This window comes from Coregonus clupeaformis, chromosome 15 (genome assembly GCF_020615455.1).
Source record: "Coregonus clupeaformis isolate EN_2021a chromosome 15, ASM2061545v1, whole genome shotgun sequence".
In the NCBI taxonomy this organism is placed as follows: domain Eukaryota; kingdom Metazoa; phylum Chordata; class Actinopteri; order Salmoniformes; family Salmonidae; genus Coregonus; species Coregonus clupeaformis.
This window is the reverse complement of record NC_059206.1, coordinates 7,735,721-7,759,877: the sequence shown is the minus strand read 5'-3', so window position 1 is coordinate 7,759,877 and position 24,157 is coordinate 7,735,721. Positions and strand designations below refer to the sequence as shown.

Below are 24,157 nucleotides of genomic sequence, written 5' to 3'. Positions count from 1 at the left end.
TGGAAACGTCTAGGAGCAACAACGGCTCAGCCGGGAAGTGGTAGGACACACAAGCTCACAGAACGGGACCGCTGAGTGCTGAAGCACGTAGCGCATAAAAATCGTCTGTCCTCGGTTGCGACACTCACTACTGAGTTCCAAACTGCCTCTGGAAGCAACGTCAGCACAATAACTGTTTGTCAGGAAACACATTCTCTGGAGTGATGAATCACGCTTCACCATCTGGCAGTCCAACGGTTTAAATCTGGGTTTGGCGAGTGCCAGGAGAACACTACCTGCCCCAATGCATAGCGCCAACTGTAAAGTTAGGTGGAGGAGGAATAATGGTCTGGGGCTGTTTTTCATGGTTTGGGCTAGGCCCCTTAGTTTCAGTGATGGGAAGTCTTAACACTACAGCATACAATGGCATTCTAGACGATTCTGTGCTTCCAACTTTGTGGCAACAGTTTGGGTAAGGCCCTTTCCTGTTTCAGCATGACAATACCCCCGTGCACAAAGCGAGGTCCATACAGAAAGGTCTTCAACAGAACCTTAACATTCTAGAGAAATATTGCCATAATTGGGCCCTGGCAGTAAAACAAATTTTAAAAAATAATCATGATTTCCTGAGAAAAAAAACAAGGTTAGGAACACAAATATAAATTCACCTTGAACAACACCATAATTGAGCAGACTTACAGTCATGCATGCATACATTTTTGTGTATGGGTGGTCCCGGGGATCGAACCCACTACCTTGGCGTTACAAGCGCCGTGCTCTACCAGCTGAGCTACAGAGGACCACTACTATGATGGTAGTTGTAGTACTGATGTAATGGTGAGGATGACATTTAGTATGTTGTAAGTTAGTTATAGTGTTAGTAGGTAGAGATATTAGAGGTAGAAATGCTACTAGTGGTAATGGTAGTAGAGATATTAGAGGTAGAAATGCTACTAGTGGTAATGGTAGTAGAGATATTAGAGGTAGAAATGCTACTAGTGGTAATGGTAGTAGAGATATTAGAGGGAGAAATGCTACTAGTGGTAATGGTAGTAGTAGAGATATTAGAGGTAGAAATGCTACTAGTGGTAATGGTAGTAGTAGAGATATTAGAGGTAGAAATGCTACTAGTGGTAATGGTAGTAGTAGAGATATTAGAGGTAGAAATGCTACTAGTGGTAATGGTAGTAGTAGAGATATTAGAGGTAGAAATGCTACTAGTGGTAATGGTAGTAGTAGAGATATTAGAGGTAGAAATGCTACTAGTGGTAATGGTAGTAGTAGAGATATTAGAGGTAGAAATGCTACTAGTGGTAATGGTAGTAGTAGAGATATTAGAGGTAGAAATGCTACTAGTGGTAATGGTAGTAGTAGAGATATTAGAGGGAGAAATGCTACTAGTGGTAATGGTAGTAGTAGAGATATTAGAGGTAGAAATGCTACTAGTGGTAATGGTAGTAGTAGTAATAGTTGTAGCATGTTCATCTTCCATCTTTAGCCTTTTATCTTCCTTATTATTTATTATATTTTTACTATTGACTGTTTTATTGATGTTATTTATTATTATTATTATTTACTACCATTTTATATTATTATTTTTCATAATTTTATGAAAAATAAAATTATGAAAAAATTTTATGCTTTGGCAATATGTTTTTTATTCAATAAAACAGCTTGAATTTGAATTTGAGATCGAGAGAGAGAGAGAGAGAGACATAAAGAGAGAGAGCGAGCGAGAGAGAGAGAGAGAGAGAGAGAGAGAGAGAGCGAGAGAGAGCGAGACAGAGCAGAACCCTTTTTGTAGTGTAGATGTGAGACTTGCCAGGCGACATCAGACTCTTCCTCTCCTCCATCCCAAAAAATAAAATGAAAAACAAGTGAGGTGACCAAGAGTTTCAATAGGCTTGGGCTCTTACCTCTCTCACACTGGGGCCCAGTGAACCCATAGACGCAGGCACACCGGTTGGGTCCAATGCATCGCCCGCCGTTTTGGCACTTACTATCGCAGACAGCTAAAACAGAGACACACACACACAGTTTCAGTTAGTCACACACACACACACACACACACACAACTGCACATCTAAGGGCCTTATTTTTCCGTGCTCTTTGTCAAGCCATGATTACAGAAGTGGGTCAAATTCCACTGGTTTCCAATTGTCTCTGTATTTTCCCTTTGAAACAGATGCCAGGTTATTTATGTTGGCACTTTGAGCAATGGGGTTTGGGGGAAGTGGTCTTCCTAATTGAAGGCTAATTAGCGTAGACGCTAGAATCCTCATTAGATTCAATGGGATTTTCAAAAATATCCATATCTCGGTTAGCCAGAAGACTTGAGCAAGAAGAGTTGAGCCAGCCAAGATGTAGGGAGAGGACTTCAAGCTGTCAAACTGCTTGCGACACATTTCCTCTGCTTCCTTGGTTTACGCTACGACTGTGCGAGTTGTTTTAACAGAACCCAGGCAACGATGCCCCCCCCCCACCTCCACCCATCTACCCAAACTCGCTGTATGCGGTGCCAAGGGGGCCTCTGCTTTGAAGATGGAAGTCAAACATTACCCAGCACATTCTGAGAGTTTCTCCCTTCATCCCCTCAACACTTTGTAACAGTCTCCCAGCAGAGCCAGGCTAGGTCAACATGCAACCCTCTGCCAAGTTCTATCTACTATCTACCACTATCCCACTATCCCTCTATCCCTTACCTCTCTCTTTCTATATACCACTATCCCTCTATCCCTCTATCCCTCAATCCCTCTATCCCACTATCCCTCTATCCCTTACCTCTCTCTTTCTATATACCACTATCCCTCTATCCCTCTATCCCACTATTTCTCTATCCCTTACCTCTCTCTTTCTATATACCACTATCCCTCTATCCCTCTATCCCACAATCCCTCTATCTCTCTATCCCACTATCCCTCTATCCCTTACCGCTCTCTTTCTATATACCACTATCCCTCTATCCCACTATCCCTCTATCCCTCTATCCCTCTATCCCTCTATCCCACTATCCCTCTATCCCACTATCCCTCTATCCCTCTATCCAACTATCCCTCTATCCCTCTATCCCTCTATCCCTTACCTCTCTCTTTCTATCTACCGCTATCCCTCTATCCCTCTATCCCACTATCCCTCTATCCCTCTATCCCACTATCCCTCTATACCTCTATCCCACTATCCCTCTATCCCTTACCGCTCTCTTTCTATATACCACTATCCCTCTATCCCACTATCCCTCTATCCCTCTATCCCTCTATCCCTCTATCCCACTATCCCTCTATCCCACTATCCCTCTATCCCACTATCCCTCTATCCCTCTATCCCTCTATCCCACTATCCCTCTATACATCTATCCCTCTATCCCACTATCCCTCTATCCCTCTATCCCTCTATCCCTCTATCCCACTATCCCTCTATCCCTCTATCCCACTATCCCTCTATCCCTCTATCCCTCTATCCCACAATCCCTCTATCCCTCTATCCCACTATCCCTCTATCCCACTATCCCTCTATACCTCTATCCCTCTATCCCTTACCTCTCTCTTTCTATATACCACTATCCCTCTATCCCTCTATCCTCTATCCCACTATCCCTCTATCCCTTACCACTCTCTTTCTATCTACCACTATCCCTCTATCCCTCTATCCCGCTATTTCTCTATCCCTCTATCTCACTATCCTCTATCCCTTACCGCTCTCTTTCTATCTACCTCTATCCCTCTATCCCTCTATCCCACTATCCCTCTATCCCACTATCCCTCTATCCCTCTATCCCACTACTCCTCTATCCCACTATCCCTCTATCCCTCTTTCTATCTACCACTATCCCTCTATCCCACTATCCCTATATCCCTCTATCCCACTATCCCTTACCTCTCTCTTTCTATATACCACTATCACTCTATCCCTCTATCCCACTATCCCTCTATCCCACTATCCCACTATCCCTCTATCCCTCTATCCCACTATCTTATATCCCACTATCCCACTATCCCACTATCCCTCTATCCCACTATTCCTCTATCCCACTATCCCTCTATCCCACTATCCCTCTATCCCACTTTCTATCTACCACTATCCCTCTATCGCACTATACCTCTATCCCACTATCCCTCTATCCCACTATATTCTATCCCACTATCCCTCTATCCCTCTATGCCTCTATCCCTCTTTCTATCTACCACTATCCCTCTATCCCACTATCCCTCTATCCCTCTATCCCACTATCCCTCTACCCCTTACCTCTCTATCTACCACTATACCTCTATCCCTCTATCCCACTATACCTCTATCCCACTATCCCTCTATCCCTCTATCCCTCTATCCCTCTATCCCTCTATCCCACTATCCCTCTATCCCTCTATTCCTCTATCCCACTATCCCTCTATACCTCTATCCCTTACCTCTCTCTTTCTATCTACCACTATCCCTCTATCCCTCTTTCCCACTATCCCACTATCCCTCTATACCTCTATCCCTCTATCCCGTTATCCCTCTATCCCTCTTTCCCACTATCCCACTATCCCTCTATCCCTCTATCCCACTATACCACTATCCCACTATCCCACTATCCCTCTATCCCTCTATCCCTCTATCCCACTATCCCTCTATCCCACTATCCCTCTATCTACCACTATCCCTCTATCTACCACTATCCCTCTATCCATCTATCCCACTATCCCTCTATCCCTTACCTCTCTCTTTCTATCTACCTCTATCCCTCTATCCCACTATCCCTCTATCCCTCTATCCCACTATCCCTCTATACCTCTATCCCTCTATCCCACTATCCCTCTATACCTCTATCCCTCTATCCCACTATCCCTCTATCCCTCTATCCCTCTATCCCTCTATCCCTCTATCCCACTATCCCACTATCCCTCTATCCCTCTATCCCACTATCCCTCCTCTATCCCACTATCCTTCTATCCCACTATCCCTCTATACCTCTATCCCTCTATCCCTCTATCCCTTACCTCTCTCTTTCTATATACCACTATCCCTCTATCCCTCTATCCTCTATCCCACTATCCCTCTATCCCTTACCACTCTCTTTCTATCTACCACTATCCCTCTATCCCTCTATTTCTCTATCCCTCTATCTCACTATCCTCTATCCCTTACCGCTCTCTTTCTATCTACCTCTATCCCTCTATCCCACTATCCCATTATCCCTCTATCCCACTATCCCATTATCCCTCTATCCCACTATCCCTCTATCCCTCTATCCCACTACTCCTCTATCCCTCTTTCTATCTACCACTATCCCTCTATCCCACTATCCCTATATCCCTCTATCCCACTATCTTATATCCCACTATCCCACTATCCCACTATCCCTCTATCCCACTATCCCTCTATCCCACTATCCCTCTATCCCTCTATGCCTCTATCCCTCTTTCTATCTACCACTATCCCTCTATCCCACTATCCCTCTATCCCTTACCACTCTCTTTCTATCTACCACTATCCCTCTATCCCTCTATCCCGCTATTTCTCTATCCCTCTATCTCACTATCCTCTATCCCTTACCGCTCTCTTTCTATCTACCTCTATCCCTCTATCCCACTATCCCTCTATCCCTCTATCCCACTACTCCTCTATCCCGCTTTCTATCTACCACTATCCCTCTATCCCACTATCCCTATATCCCTCTATCCCACTATCCCTTACCTCTCTCTTTCTATATACCACTATCACTCTATCCCTCTATCCCACTATTCCTCTATCCCACTATCCCACTATCCCTCTATCCCACTATCTTATATCCCACAATCCCACTATCCCACTATCCCTCTATCCCACTATCCCTCTATCCCACTATCCCTCTATCCCTCTATGCCTCTATCCCTCTTTCTATCTACCACTATCCCTCTATCCCACTATCCCTCTATCCCTCTATCCCACTATCCCTCTATCCCTCTATCCCTCTACCCCTTACCTCTCTATCTACCACTATCCCTTACCTCTCTCTTTCTATATACCACTATCACTCTATCCCTCTATTCCTCTATCCCACTATCCCACTATCCCTCTATCCCACTATCTTATATCCCACAATCCCACTATCCCACTATCCCTCTATCCCACTATCCCTCTATCCCTCTATCCCTCTATCCCACTATCCCTCTATCCCACTATCCCTCTATCCCTCTATCCCTCTATCCCACTATCCCACTATCCCACTATCCCACTATCCCACTATCCCACTATCCCTTACCACTCTCTTTCTATCTACCACTATCCCTCTATCCCACTATCCATCTATCCATCTATCCCTCTATCTACCTCTATCCCTCTATCCCACTATCCATCTATCCCTCTATCCCACTATCCATCTATACCTCTATCCCACTATCCATCTATACCTCTATCCCACTATCCATCTATCCCTCTATCCCACTATCCATCTATACCTCTATCCCTCTATCCCACTATCCATCTATACCTCTATCCCTCTATCCCACTATCCATCTATCCCTCTATCCCACTATACCACTTTCCCTCTATCTACATTTACATTTTTACATTTTAGTCATTTAGCAGACGCTCTTATCCAGAGCGACTTACATATATTTTTTTATACTGGCCCCCCGTGGGAATCAAACCCACCACCCTGGCGTTGCAAACGCCATGGCTCTATCAACTGAGCTACATCCCTGCCGGCCATTCCCTCCCCTACCCTGGATGACGCTGGGCCAATTGTGCGCCGCCCATGAGTCTCCCGGTCGCGGCCGGCTGCGCCAGAGCCTGGATTCGAACCAGGATCTCTAGTGGCACAGTTAGCACTGCGGTGCAGTGCCTTAGACCACTACACCACTATCCCTCTTTCTATCTACCACTATCCCTCTAACCTACTATCCCCCTATCCCTCTATCCCCCTATCCCTCTATCCCACTATTCCTCTATCCATCTCTCCCTCTATCCCACTATTCCTCTATCCCTCTATCCCTTACCTCTCTCTTTCTATCTACCACTATCCCTCTATCCCACTATCCCACTATCCCTCTATCCCTCTATCACTCTATACCTCTATACCTCTATTCCACTATCCCTCTATCCCACTATCCCACTATCCCTCTATCCCACTATCACTCTATCCCTCTATCCCTCTATCCCTCTATCCCACTATCCCTCTATCCCACTATCCCTCTATCCCTCTATCCCACTATCCCTCTATCCATCTCTCCCTCTATCCCACTATTCCTCTATCCCTCTATCCCTTACCTCTCTCTTTCTATCTACCACTATCCCTCTATCCCACTATCCCACTATCCCTCTATCCCACTATCCCTCTATCCATCTCTCCCTCTATCCCTCTATCCCTCTATCCCACTATCCCTTACCACTCTCTTTTTATCTACCACTATCCCTCTATCCCTCTATCCCACTATCCCTCTATCCCACTATCCCGCTATCCCTCGATCCCTTACCTCTCTCTTTCTATCTACCTCTATCCCTCGATCCCACTATCCTTCTATCCCTCTATCCCTCTATCCCTCTATCCCACTATCCCTCTATCCCTCTATCCCTCTATCCCTCTATCACTCTATCCATCTCTCCCTCTATCCCACTATCCATCTATCCCTCTATCCATCTATCTACCACTATCCCTCTATCCATCTCTCCCACTATCCCACTATCCCTCTATCCCTCTATCCCACTATCCCTCTATCCCACTATCCCACTATCCCTCTATCCCACTATTCCTCTATCCCACTATCCCTCTATTCCTCTATCCCACTATCCCTCTATCTACCACTATCCCTCTATCCATCTCTCCCTCTATCCCACTATCCCTCTATCCCACTATCCCTTACCACTCTCTTTCTATCTACCACTATCCCACTATCCCTCTATCCCTCTATCCCACTATCCCTCTATCCCACTATCCCTCTATCCCTCCATCCCTTACCTCTCTCTTTCTATCTACCTCTATCCCTCTATCCCTCGATCCCACTATCCCTCTATCCCTCTATCCCACTATCCCTCGATCCCTCTATCCCACTATCCCTCTATCCCACTATCCCTCTATCCCACTATCCATCTATACCTCTATCCCTCTATCCCACTATCCATCTATCCCTCTATCCCACTATACCACTATCCCTCTATCCCACTATCCCTCTATCCCACTATCCCTCTATCCCACTATTCCTCTATCCCACTACCCCTCTATCCCACTATCCCTCTATCCCTCTATCCCTCTATCCCTCTATCCCTTACCTCTCTCTTTCTATCTACCTCTATCCCTCTATCCCTCGATCCCTCTATCCCACTATCCCTCTATCCCACTATTCCTCTATCCCTCTATCCCTCTATCCCACTACCCCTCTATCCCACTATCCCTCTATCCCTCTATCCCTTACCTCTCTCTTTCTATCTACCTCTATCCCTCTATCCCTCGATCCCACTATCCCTCTATCCCTCTATCCATCTATACCTCTATCCCTCTATCCCACTATCCATCTATCCCTCTATCCCACTATACCACTATCCCTCTATCTACATTTACATTTTTACATTTTAGTCATTTAGCAGACGCTCTTATCCAGAGCGACTTACATATTTTTTTTTATACTGGCCCCCCGTGGGAATCAAACCCACAACCCTGGCGTTGCAAACGCCATGCTCTATCAACTGAGCTACATCCCTGCCGGCCATTCCCTCCCCTACCCTGGACGACGCTGGGCCAATTGTGCGCCGCCCATGAGTCTCCCGGTCGCGGCCGGCTGCGCCAGAGCCTGGATTCGAACCAGGATCTCTAGTGGCACAGTTAGCACTGCGGTGCAGTGCCTTAGACCACTGCACCTCTATCCCTCTTTCTATCTACCACTATCCCTCTATCCCACTATCCCCCTATCCCTCTATCCCACTATTCCGCTATCCCTCTATCCCACTATCCCACTATCCCTCTATCCCTCTATCCCTTACCTCTCTCTTTCTATCTACCACTATCCCTCTATCCCTCTATCCCTCTATCCCTCTATCCCTCTATCCCACTATCCCTCTATCACTCTATACCTCTATACCTCTATACCTCTATCCCACTATCCCTCTATCCCTCTATCCCTCTATCCCACTATCCCACTATCCCTCTATCCCACTATCCCTCTATCCCACTATCCCTCTATCCATCTCTCCCTCTATCCCTCTATCCCACTATCCCTTACCACTCTCTTTCTATCTACCACTATCCCTCTATCCCTCTATCCCTCTATCCCTCTATCACTCTATCCCTCTATCCCACTATCCCTCTATCCCTCTATCCCACTATCCCTCTATCCCTCTTTCTATCTACCACTATCCCTCTATCCCACTATCCCACTAACCCTCTATCCCTCTATCCCACTAACCCTCTATCCCTCTTTCTATCTACCACTATCCCTCTATCCCACTATCCCACTATCCCTCTATCCCTCCATCCCACTATTCCTTTATCCCACTATTCCTCTATCCCTCTATCCCACTATAACTCTATCCCTTACCTCTCTCTTTCTATCTACCACTATCCCTCTATCCCTCTATCCCTCTATCCCTCTATCACTCTATCCCTCTATCCCACTATCCCTCTATCCCTCTATCCCACTATCCCTCTATCCCTCTATCCCACTATCCCTCTATCCCTCTTTCTATCTACCACTATCCCTCTATCCCACTATCCCACTAACCCTCTATCCCTCTATCCCACTAACCCTCTATCCCTCTTTCTATCTACCACTATCCCTCTATCCCACTATCCCACTATCCCTCTATCCCTCCATCCCACTATTCCTTTATCCCACTATCCCTCTATCCCTCTATCCCTCTATCCCACTATCCCTCTATCCCACTATCCCACTATGCCTCTATCCCACTATCCCTTACCTCTCTCTTTCTATATACCACTATCCCTCTATCCCTCTATCCCCCTATCCCACTATCCCTCTATCACTCGATTCCTCTATCCCACTATCCCTCTATCACTCTATCCCTCTATCCCACTATCCCACTATCCCTCTATACCTCTATCCCTCTATCCCACTATCCCTTTATCCCTCTATCCCACTATCCCTCTATCCCACTATCCATCTATCCCTCTATCCCACTATCCCACTATCCCTCTATCCCACTATATCTCTATCCCTCTATCCCCCTATCCATCTATACCTCTATCCCTCTATTCCACTATCTCTCTATCCATCTATCCCTCTATCCCTCTATCCCACTATCCCTCATCCCACTATCCCTCTATCCCTCTATCCCTCTATCCCACTATCCCACTATCCCTCTATCCCTCTATCCCTCTATCCCTCTATCCCACTATCCCTCTATCCCACTATCCCTCTATCCCTCTATCCCCCTATCCCTCTATCCCTCTATCCCACTATCCCTCTATCCCTCTATCCCACTATCCCTCTATCCCACTATCCCTCTATCCCACTATCCCTCTATCCCCCTATCCATCTATACCTCTATCCCTCTATCCCACTATCCCTCTATGCCTCTATCCCCCTATCCCTCTATCCCACTATCCCTCTATCCCACTATTGCTCTATCCCTCTATCCCTCTATCCCACTATCCCTCTATTCCACTATCCCACTATTCCTCTATCCCTCTATCCCTCTATCCCTTGCCTCTCTCTTTCTATCTACTACTATCCCTCTCTCCCTCCTCTCCTCCTACCATTCCATCATGCGGTGCTGCTGACTGTTCTGTGATTTACGCATCCACTCGAGCAAGCCCAGAATTTGCTGGATTATAAGGCTTCCAGGTGACGACAGCTGCTTCGGGGTCAAATGTCAGCCATGGCCCTCTTACCCTCTGGTCACCCTGCGAGGGGCTGGTGCCCTAATGGCGACTTAACGCCCCGGTTACGCCCCGGTGACAGGGGCCCTGCTTCATGGCAGGGCAAGAACCTTTCAGGCCCTTTCGGTGTCAATCCATCCTGGAGCTGAACTATACATCCTGGAGCTGAACTATACATCCTGGAGCTGAACTATACATCCTGGAGCTGAACTATACATCCTGGAGCTGAACTATACATCCTGGAGCTGAACTATACATCCTGGAGCTGAACTATACATCCTGGAGCTGAACTATACATCCTGGAGCTGAACTATACATCCTGGAGCTGAACTATACATCCTGGAGCTGAACTATACATAAAGGCATTGGCCCATGGCTTGTCAAGGATTTCAACTCACGTGTCCTAACCATATATCATGGTTATTAGGAGGTGTCCTAACCATATATCATGGTTATTAGGAGGTGTCCTAACCATATATCATGGTTATTAGGAGGTGTCCTAACCATATATCATGGTTATTAGGAGGTGTCCTAACCATATATCGTGGTTATTAGGAGGTGTCCTAACCATATATCGTGGTTATTAAGAGGTGTCCTAACCATATATCATGGTTATTAGGAGGTGTCCTAACCATATATCGTGGTTATTAGGAGGTGTCCTAACCATATATCATGGTTATTAGGAGGTGTCCTAACTGTTAGGCCTACTGCTGCTAGGTAGCTCTCTCTCTGCTCTTCCCCTCCCCTCTGTTTGTCCTTGATTGCAGGAGTGAAGTCTGGTGTGCGGGAGTCAGGGTTCCAGCTGCAGCTCATTCACCATAATCACCTCAGCCCTTTAAGACCCGGTCAAACTTGCCACTCATCGTCAGATCATAGTCAAGACAACCATATATTTGGAACCTGACTCCTGCCTCCGCTTCACTCCTGCCACCACCATCCTGCTCTCCACTATCGGACCTCTCCTTTGGACTCCCCACGGACACTAGGACATTACGGTACCACACCTGCCCTGACCTGGATCTGTACCCTCACTGTAACCTGGACTTGCTCTTCCCCATTTATTGGAAACCTGGACTATTGAACATTATAATAAACCTGTTAAAACTTCTCTGGCTTGGTGTACTTGTCTGCATTTGGGTTCTATCCAGTTAAATCATAACACTAACCATATATCATGGTTATTAGGAGGTGTCCTAACCATATATCATGGTTATTAGGAGGTGTCCTAACCATATATCATGGTTATTAGGATGTGTACTAACCATATATCATGGTTATTAGGAGGTGTCCTAACCATATATCATGGTTATTAGGATGTGTACTAACCATATATCATGGTTATTAGGAGGTGTCCTAACCATATATCATGGTTATTAGGAGGTGTCCTAACCATATATCATGGTTATTAGGAGGTGTCCTAACCATATATCGTGGTTATTAGGAGGTGTCCTAACCATATATCGTGGTTATTAGGAGGTGTCCTAACCATATATCATGGTTATTAGGAGGTGTCCTAACCATATATCGTGGTTATTAGGAGGTGTCCTAACCATATATCATGGTTATTAGGAGGTGTCCTAACCATATATCGTGGTTATTAGGAGGTGTCCTAACCATATATCGTGGTTATTAGGAGGTGTCCTAACCATATATCGTGGTTATTAGGAGGTGTCCTAACCATATATCGCGGATATTAGAAAGTGTACTAACCAAATATCATGCTTATTAGGAGATTTTTGGGATCTGGAGGGACATGTTAACGTGAAGTCCTTAAGAAATGTCTTATCCTCCATAACCATAACATTGTTTGATAGTAATAGTATATATGTAAAAATACATCTACTAATTTATCTATGACAACTGTTTTTGCTGCGGTTTGTCACATGGGCTACAGTCTACACAGTGATAAACTTGGGGGAAGCCCATGGAGTCTATACAGGGACTATAGGCAAAAAAGACTTAATGGTAAAAAAATGTGGTCATAACCGTTGTGACATAGCCTGGGATCGAACCTGGGTCTGTAGTGACGTCTCAAGCACTGCGATGCAGTGCCTTAGACCGCTGCGCCACTCGGGAGGCTCACCAATTTTTTTTTTACCATTAAGTCTTTTTTGCCTATAGTCCCTGTTTAGACTCCATGGGAGAACTAAGGGCTTCCCCCAAATGTATCACTGTTGGCCCAGCGTTACCCGGGTTAGGTGACGCTGGCTGGGGGGGGCTTTGCTTGGCTCATCGCGCTCTAGTGACTCCTTATGGCGGGCCGGGCGCCTGCAGGCTACAGTCTCACAGGTCCTCAACTGGCAGCTTCATTAAATAGTACCGGCAAAACACCAGTCTCAACGTCAACAGTGAAGAGGCGACTCCGGGATGCTGACTTAGGCAGAGTTGCAAAGAAAACGCCATATCTGAGACTGGCCAATGAAAAGAAAAGATTAAGATGGGCAAAAGAAAACAGACACTGGACTTTTTCTTTGCAACTCTGCCTAGGTCAGCATCCCGGAGTCGCCTCTTCACTGTTGACGTTGAGACTGGTGTTTTGCCGGTACTATTTAATGAAGCTGCCAGTTGATGACCTGTGAGGCATCTGTTTCTCAAACTAGACACTCTAATGTATTTGTCCTCTTGCTCAGTTGTGCACCGAGGCCTCCCACTCCTCTTTCTATTCTGGTTAGAGACAGTTTGCGCTGTTCTGTGAATGGAGTAGTACACAGCGTTGTACGAGATCTTCAGTTTCTTGGCAATTTCTCGCATGGAATAGCCTTCATTTCTCAGAACAAGAATAGACTGATGAGTTTCAGAAGAAAGTTATTTGTTTCTGGCCATTTTGATCCTGTAATGAAACCCACAATTGCTGATGCTCCAGATACTCAACTAGTCTCAAGAAGGCCAGTTTTATTGCTTCTTTAATCAGCACAACAGTTTTCAGCTGTGCTAACATAATTGCAAAAGGGTGTTCTAATGATCAATTAGCCTTTTAAAATGATAAACTTGGATTAGCAAACACAACGTGCCATTGGAACACAGGACTGATGGTTGCTGATAATGGGCCTCTGTACGCCTATGTAGATATTCCATTAAAAATCAGCCGTTTCCAGCTACAATAGCCATTTACAACATTAACAATGTCTACACTGTATTTCTGATCAATTTGATGTTATTTAAAATGGACAAAAAAAAGTGCTTTTCTTTTCGAAAACAACGGCATTTCTAAGTGACCCCAAACTTTTGAACGGTAGTGTACTACTCACAAAATACAAAGCTGTGTAAAACGGCCTACATATACCCTCCACTATAACTCATGTATACTCACGTTGTCCACAGTAGGGGCCTGAGTAGCCCTTCTGACACTGACAGTGGTCCTCGGCACAGAGGCCACCGTTCATACACCTGATGTTACACTGCTGGGCTAGAGGACAAACAGCACAGGACCAAGGCATATTGGTCAACATCCGTTCACAACTTTCACGTGAATCGAGAGAGCAGACGAGGGCTGTATGAAATAAACTACATGTTTCCATAGCGACTGGCAGACAGCCTCTTTTTATACTATAGGTGAAATAAATTAAACATATGCAAAACAAGTTCATAAAGCATCTGCGGTTTACTTTTGCAATTTTATACTGGAGAGGAACCATTAAAAAAAATGTCCATGTAGCATGGGGGAACACTTACTGGACTTTGTCCCACAGTTTGGTGCAATTTGGCCACTGGGACATGTGCACATGTTGGGACGTGAGCAAAATCCATCTCCACAGCTGCTCCGGCATATGGCTGTGGGGAAGAGGACACAGGAGTGGAGCGCAAACAAACATTGTCCGTCAGACCCTATTTGAGAACTAATACATGGACCAGACTAAGAGCTTGTCCTAGCCTTTGCTAAATACAGTGCAAACGAAGTTCAAATCCATGAAAAAAATCACATAGACCTTGCAAGCAGTGCAAAACAGAAATGTTCAATTCAATTTTTCAATTCAATTTTATTTTATATAGCCCTTCTTACATCAGCTAATATCTCGAAGTGCTGTACAGAAACCCAGCCTAAAACCCCAAACAGCTAGTAATGCAGGTGTAGAAGCACGGTGGCTAGGAAAAACTCCCTAGAAAGGCGAAAACCTAGGAAGAAACCTAGAGAGGAACCAGGCTATGAGGGGTGGCCAGTCCTCTTCTGGCTGTGCCGGGTGAAGATTATAACAGAACCATGCCAAGATGTTCAAAAATGTTGAAGTTACAATCCATATCCATGTGGTCCTCTGTAGCTCAGCCTGTAGAGCACGGCGCTTGTAACCCCAAGGTAGTGGGTTCGATCCCCGGGACCACCCATACACCAAAAAAAAAAAATTATGCACGCATGACTGTAAGTCGCTTTGGATAAAAGCGTCTGCTAAATGGCATATTATTATATTATATTATATACAAAACCCAATGTATTGGTATCGGCCAATATTGAGCAAAATCGTGTCAGGGTGACATTAACATATTTCCTGGCATTCTCTGTTAGTGGTTAGAGTTATTACACCCGTTATTAGGTGGTCTATAGTAACATTGCTGTGCCAGATTAGGTTTAGGTGGTCTATAGTAACATTGCTGTGCCAGATTAGGTTTAGGTGGTCTACAGTAACATTGCTGTGCCAGATTAGGTTTAGGTGGTCTACAGTAACATTGTTGTGCCAGATTAGGTTTAGGTGGTCTACAGTAACATTGCTGTGCCAGATTAGGTTTAGGTGGTCTATAGTAACATTGCTGTGCCAGATTAGGTTTAGGTGGTCTACAGTAACATTGCTGTGCCAGATTAGGTTTAGGTGGTCTATAGTAACATTGCTGTGCCAGATTAGGTTTAGGTGGTCTATAGTAACATTGCTGTGCCAGATTAGGTTTAGGTGGTCTATAGTAACATTGCTGTGCCAGATTAGGTTTAGGTGGTCTATAGTAACATTGCTGTGCCAGATTAGGTTTAGGTGGTCTATAGTAACATTGCTGTGCCCGATTAGGTTTAGGTGGTCTATAGTAACATTGCTGTGCCAGATTAGGTTTAGGTGGTCTATAGTAACATTGCTGTGCCAGATTAGGTTTAGGTGGTCTATAGTAACATTGCTGTGACAGATTAGGTTTAGGTGGTCTACAGTAACATTGCTGTGCCAGATTAGGTTTAGGTGGTCTATAGTAACATTGCTGTGCCAGATTAGGTTTAGGTGGTCTATAGTAACATTGCTGTGCCAGATTAGGTTTAGGTGGTCTATAGTAACATTGCTGTGCCCGATTAGGTTTAGGTGGTCTATAGTAACATTGCTGTGCCAGATTAGGTTTAGGTGGTCTATAGTAACATTGCTGTGCCAGATTAGGTTTAGGTGGTCTATAGTAACATTGCTGTGCCAGATTAGGTTTAGGTGGTCTACAGTAACATTGCTGTGCCAGATTAGGTTTAGGTGGTCTATAGTAACATTGCTGTGCCAGATTAGGTTTAGGTGGTCTACAGTAACATTGCTGTGCCAGATTAGGTTTAGGTGGTCTACAGTAACATTGCTGTGCCAGATTAGGTTTAGGTGGTCTATAGTAACATTGCTGTGCCCGATTAGGTTTAGGTGGTCTATAGTAACATTGCTGTGCCAGATTAGGTTTAGATGGTCTATAGTAACATTGCTGTGCCAGATTAGGTTTAGGTGGTCTATAGTAACATTGCTGTGCCAGATTAGGTTTAGGTGGTCTACAGTAACATTGCTGTGCCAGATTAGGTTTAGGTGGTCTATAGTAACATTGCTGTGCCATATTAGGTTTAGGTGGTCTACAGTAACATTGCTGTGCCAGATTAGGTTTAGGTGGTCTACAGTAACATTGCTGTGCCAGATTAGGTTTAGGTGGTCTACAGTAACATTGCTGTGCCAGATTAGGTTTAGGTGGTCTACAGTAACATTGCTGTGCCAGATTAGGTTTAGGTGGTCTACAGTAACATTGCTGTGCCAGATTAGGTTTAGGTGGTCTATAGTAACATTGCTGTGCCAGATTAGGTTTATGTGGTCTATAGTAACATTGCTGTGCCAGATTAGGTTTAGGTGGTCTATAGTAACATTGCTGTGCCAGATTAGGTTTAGGTGGTCTATAGTAACATTGCTGTGACAGATTAGGTTTAGGTGGTCTATAGTAACATTGCTGTGCCAGATTAGGTTTAGGTGGTCTATAGTAACATTGCTGTGCCAGATTAGGTTTAGGTGGTCTATAGTAACATTGCTGTGCCAGATTAGGTTTAGGTGGTCTACAGTAACATTGCTGTGCCAGATTAGGTTTAGGTGGTCTACAGTAACATTGCTGTGCCAGATTAGGTTTAGGTGGTCTACAGTAACATTGCTGTGCCAGATTAGGTTTAGGTGGTCTATAGTAACATTGCTGTGCCAGATTAGGTTTAGGTGGTCTATAGTAACATTGCTGTGCCAGATTAGGTTTAGGTGGTCTATAGTAACATTGCTGTGCCAGATTAGGTTTAGGTGGTCTACAGTAACATTGCTGTGCCAGATTAGGTTTAGGTGGTCTATAGTAACATTGCTGTGCCAGATTAGGTTTAGGTGGTCTATAGTAACATTGCTGTGCCAGATTAGGTTTAGGTGGTCTACAGTAACATTGCTGTGCCAGATTAGGTTTAGGTGGTCTATAGTAACATTGCTGTGCCAGATTAGGTTTAGGTGGTCTATAGTAACATTGCTGTGCCAGATTAGGTTTAGGTGGTCTATAGTAACATTGCTGTGACAGATTAGGTTTAGGTGGTCTATAGTAACATTGCTGTGCCAGATTAGGTTTAGGTGGTCTACAGTAACATTGCTGTGCCAGATTAGGTTTAGGTGGTCTATAGTAACATTGCTGTGCCAGATTAGGTTTAGGTGGTCTATAGTAACATTGCTGTGCCAGATTAGGTTTAGGTGGTCTACAGTAACATTGCTGTGCCAGATTAGGTTTAGGTGGTCTATAGTAACATTGCTGTGCCAGATTAGGTTTAGGTGGTCTATAGTAACATTGCTGTGCCAGATTAGGTTTAGGTGGTCTATAGTAACATTGCTGTGCCAGATTAGGTTTAGGTGGTCTATAGTAACATTGCTGTGCCAGATTAGGTTTAGGTGGTCTATAGTAACATTGCTGTGCCAGATTAGGTTTAGGTGGTCTATAGTAACATTGCTGTGCCAGATTAGGTTTAGGTGGTCTATAGTAACATTGCTGTGCCAGATTAGGTTTAGGTGGTCTATAGTAACATTGCTGTGACAGATTAGGTTTAGGTGGTCTATAGTAACATTGCTGTGCCAGATTAGGTTTAGGTGGTCTATAGTAACATTGCTGTGACAGATTAGGTTTAGGTGGTCTATAGTAACATTGCTGTGCCAGATTAGGTTTAGGTGGTCTATAGTAACATTGCTGTGCCAGATTAGGTTTAGGTGGTCTATAGTAACATTGCTGTGCCAGATTAGGTTTAGGTGGTCTATAGTAACATTGCTGTGCCAGATTAGGTTTAGGTGGTCTATAGTAACATTGCTGTGACAGATTAGGTTTAGGTGGTCTATAGTAACATTGCTGTGCCAGATTAGGTTTAGGTGGTCTATAGTAACATTGCTGTGCCAGATTAGGTTTAGGTGGTCTATAGTAACATTGCTGTGCCAGATTAGGTTTAGGTGGTCTACAGTAACATTGCTGTGCCAGATTAGGTTTAGGTGGTCTACAGTAACATTGCTGTGCCAGATTAGGTTTAGGTGGTCTATAGTAACATTGCTGTGCCAGATTAGGTTTAGGTGGTCTATAGTAACATTGCTGTGCCAGATTAGGTTTAGGTGGTCTATAGTAACATTGCTGTGCCAGATTAGGTTTAGGTGGTCTATAGTAACATTGCTGTGCCAGATTAGGTTTAGGTGGTCTATAGTAACATTGCTGTGCCAGATTAGGTTTAGGTGGTCTATAGTAACATTGCTGTGCCAGATTAGGTTTAGGTGGTCTACAGTAACATTGCTGTGCCAGATTAGGTTTAGGTGGTCTATAGTAACATTGCTGTGCCAGATTAGGTTTAGGTGGTCTATAGTAACATTGCTGTGCCAGATTAGGTTTAGGTGGTCTATAGTAACATTGCTGTGCCAGATTAGGTTTAGGTGGTCTATAGTAACATTGCTGTGACAGATTAGGTTTAGGTGGTCTATAGTAACATTGCTGTGCCAGATTAGGTTTAGGTGGTCTATAGTAACATTGCTGTGACAGATTAGGTTTAGGTGGTCTATAGTAACATTGCTGTGCCAGATTAGGTTTAGGTGGTCTATAGTAACATTGCTGTGCCAGATTAGGTTTAGGTGGTCTATAGTAACATTGCTGTGACAGATTAGGTTTAGGTGGTCTATAGTAACATTGCTGTGCCAGATTAGGTTTAGGTGGTCTATAGTAACATTGCTGTGCCAGATTAGGTTTAGGTGGTCTATAGTAACATTGCTGTGCCAGATTAGGTTTAGGTGGTCTACAGTAACATTGCTGTGCCAGATTAGGTTTAGGTGGTCTACAGTAACATTGCTGTGCCAGATTAGGTTTAGGTGGTCTATAGTAACATTGCTGTGCCAGATTAGGTTTAGGTGGTCTATAGTAACATTGCTGTGCCAGATTAGGTTTAGGTGGTCTATAGTAACATTGCTGTGACAGATTAGGTTTAGGTGGTCTATAGTAACATTGCTGTGCCAGATTAGGTTTAGGTGGTCTATAGTAACATTGCTGTGCCAGATTAGGTTTAGGTGGTCTATAGTAACATTGCTGTGCCAGATTAGGTTTAGGTGGTCTACAGTAACATTGCTGTGCCAGATTAGGTTTAGGTGGTCTACAGTAACATTGCTGTGCCAGATTAGGTTTAGGTGGTCTATAGTAACATTGCTGTGCCAGATTAGGTTTAGGTGGTCTATAGTAACATTGCTGTGCCAGATTAGGTTTAGGTTGTCTATAGTAACATTGCTGTGCCAGATTAGGTTTAGGTGGTCTATAGTAACATTGCTGTGCCAGATTAGGTTTAGGTGGTCTATAGTAACATTGCTGTGCCAGATTAGGTTTAGGTGGTCTATAGTAACATTGCTGTGCCAGATTAGGTTTAGGTGGTCTATAGTAACATTGCTGTGCCAGATTAGGTTTAGGTGGTCTATAGTAACATTGCTGTGCCAGATTAGGTTTAGGTGGTCTATAGCAGTAGAGGTTCCTCAGAGGAGGAAGGGGAGGCGCATCCTCCTCAGTGAATTTCATAAAAATAGTAAAACATTTTTAAAAGTTATCCTTTTTAGATAAAACGATATACTAAATATACTCACGTCACCAAATAGTTAATTAAAACACAATGAAGGTCTACAGTAGCCTCAACAGCACTCTGTAGGGTAGCACCATGGTGTAGCCAGAGGACAGCTAACTTCCGTCCTCCTCTGTTGTCAATATGTATATTATTTTTTATTGTTTTTATTGTTCTTATTTCACTTGGTCCCCACCCCCACACCCACCCCCCCACACCCCCTCAATGGTCCTGCTGCTCCCCCTATTGTCCCCCCCCACCCCCTCATCAGTCTTTACTCTGCCTCCTCCCCAATGGACTTTGATTTATTCATCACTGCTACGGTTGTTAAAATGTATATAGTGCTATTTCTATTGTTGTTTATGATCATTTTCATTGTTTTATTTCACATAGTCCTGCATGTTGGAGCTCGGAGCCTAAGATTTACACTGTACCGTGCAATCACACCTGCAACCCTGTACATGTGACCATTAAACACTCGGAATCTCGGAATCTCTGGGTACATTGACTTCAATACAAAACCTAGAAGGCTCATGGTTCTTCCGAGAGAGGGCTGCTATGTTAGCTAGCTGGCTATTGCTATCCAACACTGGAACTCTTCCAAGTCAAGGTAAGCTTTTGGTTTTATTAATTTATTGCCCACCAGTGTAACTGCTAAACTGCTTGCTGCTGACTGTACACTGTACTGCATGATTGTAGCAGGTTTACTAACGTTAATTCTAGTAGCTATGTTGACTACGACGTTAATATGGTGACAACAATGCAGGCTGGGTGTAGCGGTTAGCAGTTATGATATGAAGGTTTGGCTTGGAAAGGTTTTTTCGCCTGGACAGCTGATGTGTTGTGCACTGAAGTCCACAAGTGAAGGGAAAAGGTGAGAGGAGGAGAGCGCGTAGATGTGAGAAGTAATTATACAAGGATCAAAGGGAACTGTGTTTTTATGCGTAATCAGGGGTGTATTCATTCCGCCGACTCCGTTGAAAAACGTTTCTTAAACAGAAGCTAATGGAACGAAACGGGGATAAACATACCTGAATTTGTCCAATAGAAACTCTTGTTTGCAACTAATGATTAAGCACTAGATCAGCTAGATGCAGACAAGGCAGTATTGGTATAACCTATGTTGACCTATGACCTATGTGCACCTATGTTGTAAACTTTCATTCATAGGCTCGGTTGTAGCAACCTCATAATGAGGGTATAGGGAAAATTAGAGTATCATGTAGTAGCCTAAACCTATCGATGTTACATTGAACTGGGTGAATGGAATATGAATGACAGTCATCCAATATGCTGTAATAGAAATAACGCCATGCTCATGGAAAAATAAATTGTCCTCCCTAATCTTAAACGGCACTGTAATATACAATAGTAATCGTAAAGACCTCTGAGGGTCACAAGAAAGCAGCTTGTGTGTCTGATTTTGAGAATCCTGTTTTTACCCCGATAGCATTGAATAATAATGCTATGCTATGTGTGCCCAAGGAATTTAACTAGAATATACACTGAGTGTACAAAACATTAAGAACACCTGCTCTTTCCATGACATAGACTGACCAGGTGAATCCATGTGAAAGCTATGATCCCTTACTGATGTCACTTGTTAAATCCACTTCAAGCATTGAGACAATTGAGACATGGATTGTGTATGTGTGCCATTCAGAGGGTGACTGGGCAAGACAAAATATTTAAGTGCCTTTGAACGGGGTATGGTAGTAGGTGCCAGGCGCACCAGTTTGTGTCAAGAACTGCAACACTGCTGGGTTTTTCACGCTCAACAGTTTCCCGTGTGTATCAAGAATGGTCCACCCACCCAAAGGACATCCAGCCAACTTGACACAACTGTGTAAAGCATTGGAGTCAACATGGGCCAGGATACCTGTGGAACGCTTTCGACACATTGTAGCGTCCACGCCCCGACGAATTGAGGCTGTTCTCAGGGCAAAAGGGGGGCGCAACTCAATATTAGGAAGGTGTTCCTAATGTTTGGTACACTCAGTGTATATGGCAGAGGAGACACACAACTAGCATGAATCATAATTGAAGCTGATGTCTAATATTGATATCTTAATAATGGGTGAGCCTGAACTCTGATACTTCCCTCTGGCCCCTCTCCAGAGTCAACAGCCCTGCTCTTGCTGTTGTGACTGGCCCAGTTACCGGGCTCCTGCTGTTGTGACTGGCCCAGTTACCGGGCTCCTGCTGTTGTGACTGGCCCAGTTACCGGGCTCCTGCTGTTGTGACTGGCCCAGTTACCGGGCCAAGTTGAGCCCCGGGAGGAGCTGGTGGAAGTCCCAGGGAAGGGGTATGATAATAAGACCTATTATGTGGTTAGATGAGGAGTTTACTGGTTGTTGTTAGGGATGTTTCTGCTCTCATTCCATGTTACTTATTAGTATAGTGAAAATAGTTTATTATCTAACAATTCTTTGGCATCTTTACAGGTGCAAAGGCTTTTGGGCAATAATGACACACCAATAATGTAAGGATTGGTATTTAATTAATGCAGGCCCAACATCGGAACATGTATTGCATGGGAGGAGTCTTGTTTCCATAGAGAACTTTTCCTAAATGTAGAATCAATATTCTGAAAATCATTCAATGCATTAGTTCTTTGGCTTTTGTTATGAATTTGTAAAATGATTGTGTAATACACATGCAATAACCCAGAAGCACTCCTTCACTGTGAATTAGCGCCTCCCACTGGTCAATGGTCAACTGAGCCATACGCAAAACCCACTGACCATCTCAACACAGAGATACTTTATTTTCTGCAACATCTGGTGCACTACTTACGCACGATACACTGGTTGCCCCCGGGCAAGGTTTTCCAGCCTGGACAACAGTAGGAGTGGAAACGAGTTCCACACACATTGGGCCTATAGGGAAGGAGATAGAAGCAACACTGTTGTAAATAATCATACTTGATTAAGAACTGCCATTAAGAAACGTCTGGAGAGGGAAATTAACAATGGTTAGTTACGAATCAATTTCACACCAGCTTTTTTTTATGTGAAACGCATCTGGTGATCGTTGAGAGTAAATGGTTGACACAGAGCGACACATTTTAATCTTCTCTATTTAGATAAATAGAGATGTCGAAGAAGAGATACATACATTTTATTAATTGATTTCCTCAACTATTCCCCACTCATATAGTATATTCATCTCAGATGAAGAGATTAATATTAAACATGCAATTCTACTGATGTTATGTTTGTCTAACATTGGTATTTTGACAAACATTTGAAATTGGTATGGGGTTATTATGGTGGGTAGGATTTATACCTTCAGTGTATGACATCAACAAACAGTCTATGCTGCTAATTAGATAATTTGTTTTTTGTATTGTCAACTAACGTTACTTTGAGGTGAGCAGATTCGGTGTAGAGGTATCATAATTTCTTTCAACTTCAAATTCTGTTATTCTTACCCTCGTAGGGATTCTTGCTTTCCTCTTCTCCTCACTCGATTTGAGGCAGCCGTCTGATCTCCATCCACCTTGATAAGCGTTCTCCCCCCGAGCGTTGGAGGGTCTTGTCCTGTAACTTTTACCATCAGAAAACCCGTCAACACCACCAGTCCAACCAAGCACGAAAAAGTCCTCTTGGTCCACATCCTTAACAAACTTCTTGTCTAATTTTCCAATGTAAATGTGTTGTTATTTAATCCGGGGGAATGAATCTCAAGAATGGCTACAAAGAGCGCATTTTCCGCTATCGCCTATACCTGCAAATACATTAAGTTCAATAAAAACGTCACTGACACAAATACAGTTAAGAAAGAAAAATGTCGTGTTGCCTCTCGAGTTTCAAAGACGGTCCTGTAACGTCACAGCGGGAAAGACACAGAGGAGGTCTGACTGAGAAGCACCCACAGATTTCAACGGAGGTGTATTGAGATACGCCACTGTCTCCACAGCCCAAGAGACACTCTCTCCTGAGAGTACCGTTCACTTGCCTAACGACTGTTTACATGCTGACAGCTACGAGCTGTTGCATTCAAACGCCACAAGTTGACAGAGCATTTGGAGAAAAGACACCAACACAAATAAAGTTGTTGATATGCAGAAAAAAATAAACAGAGAAAACATTTTCACAGATTTGTTTCTGTGT

General features: G+C 44.0%; 1 protein-coding gene across 1 annotated transcript in view; it reads right to left on the bottom strand.

Moving 5' to 3' along the window:
- LOC121583098 (fibrillin-2) overlaps window positions 1–23,821 on the bottom strand; it is a 272,325-nt gene extending 248,504 nt beyond the window's left edge. Inside the window, exons 1-5 of the mRNA XM_041899311.2 lie at window positions 23,476–23,821; window positions 22,839–22,921; window positions 14,441–14,539; window positions 14,079–14,174; window positions 1,896–1,991 (exon numbers count right to left, since the gene is read on the bottom strand). Coding sequence (XP_041755245.2) covers window positions 1,896–1,991; window positions 14,079–14,174; window positions 14,441–14,539; window positions 22,839–22,921; window positions 23,476–23,660 — 559 coding nt within the window. The 5' untranslated portion in view covers window positions 23,661–23,821. The remainder of the gene's footprint in view (window positions 1–1,895; window positions 1,992–14,078; window positions 14,175–14,440; window positions 14,540–22,838; window positions 22,922–23,475) is intronic.
- Between the last annotated feature and the right edge of the window lie 336 nt (window positions 23,822–24,157).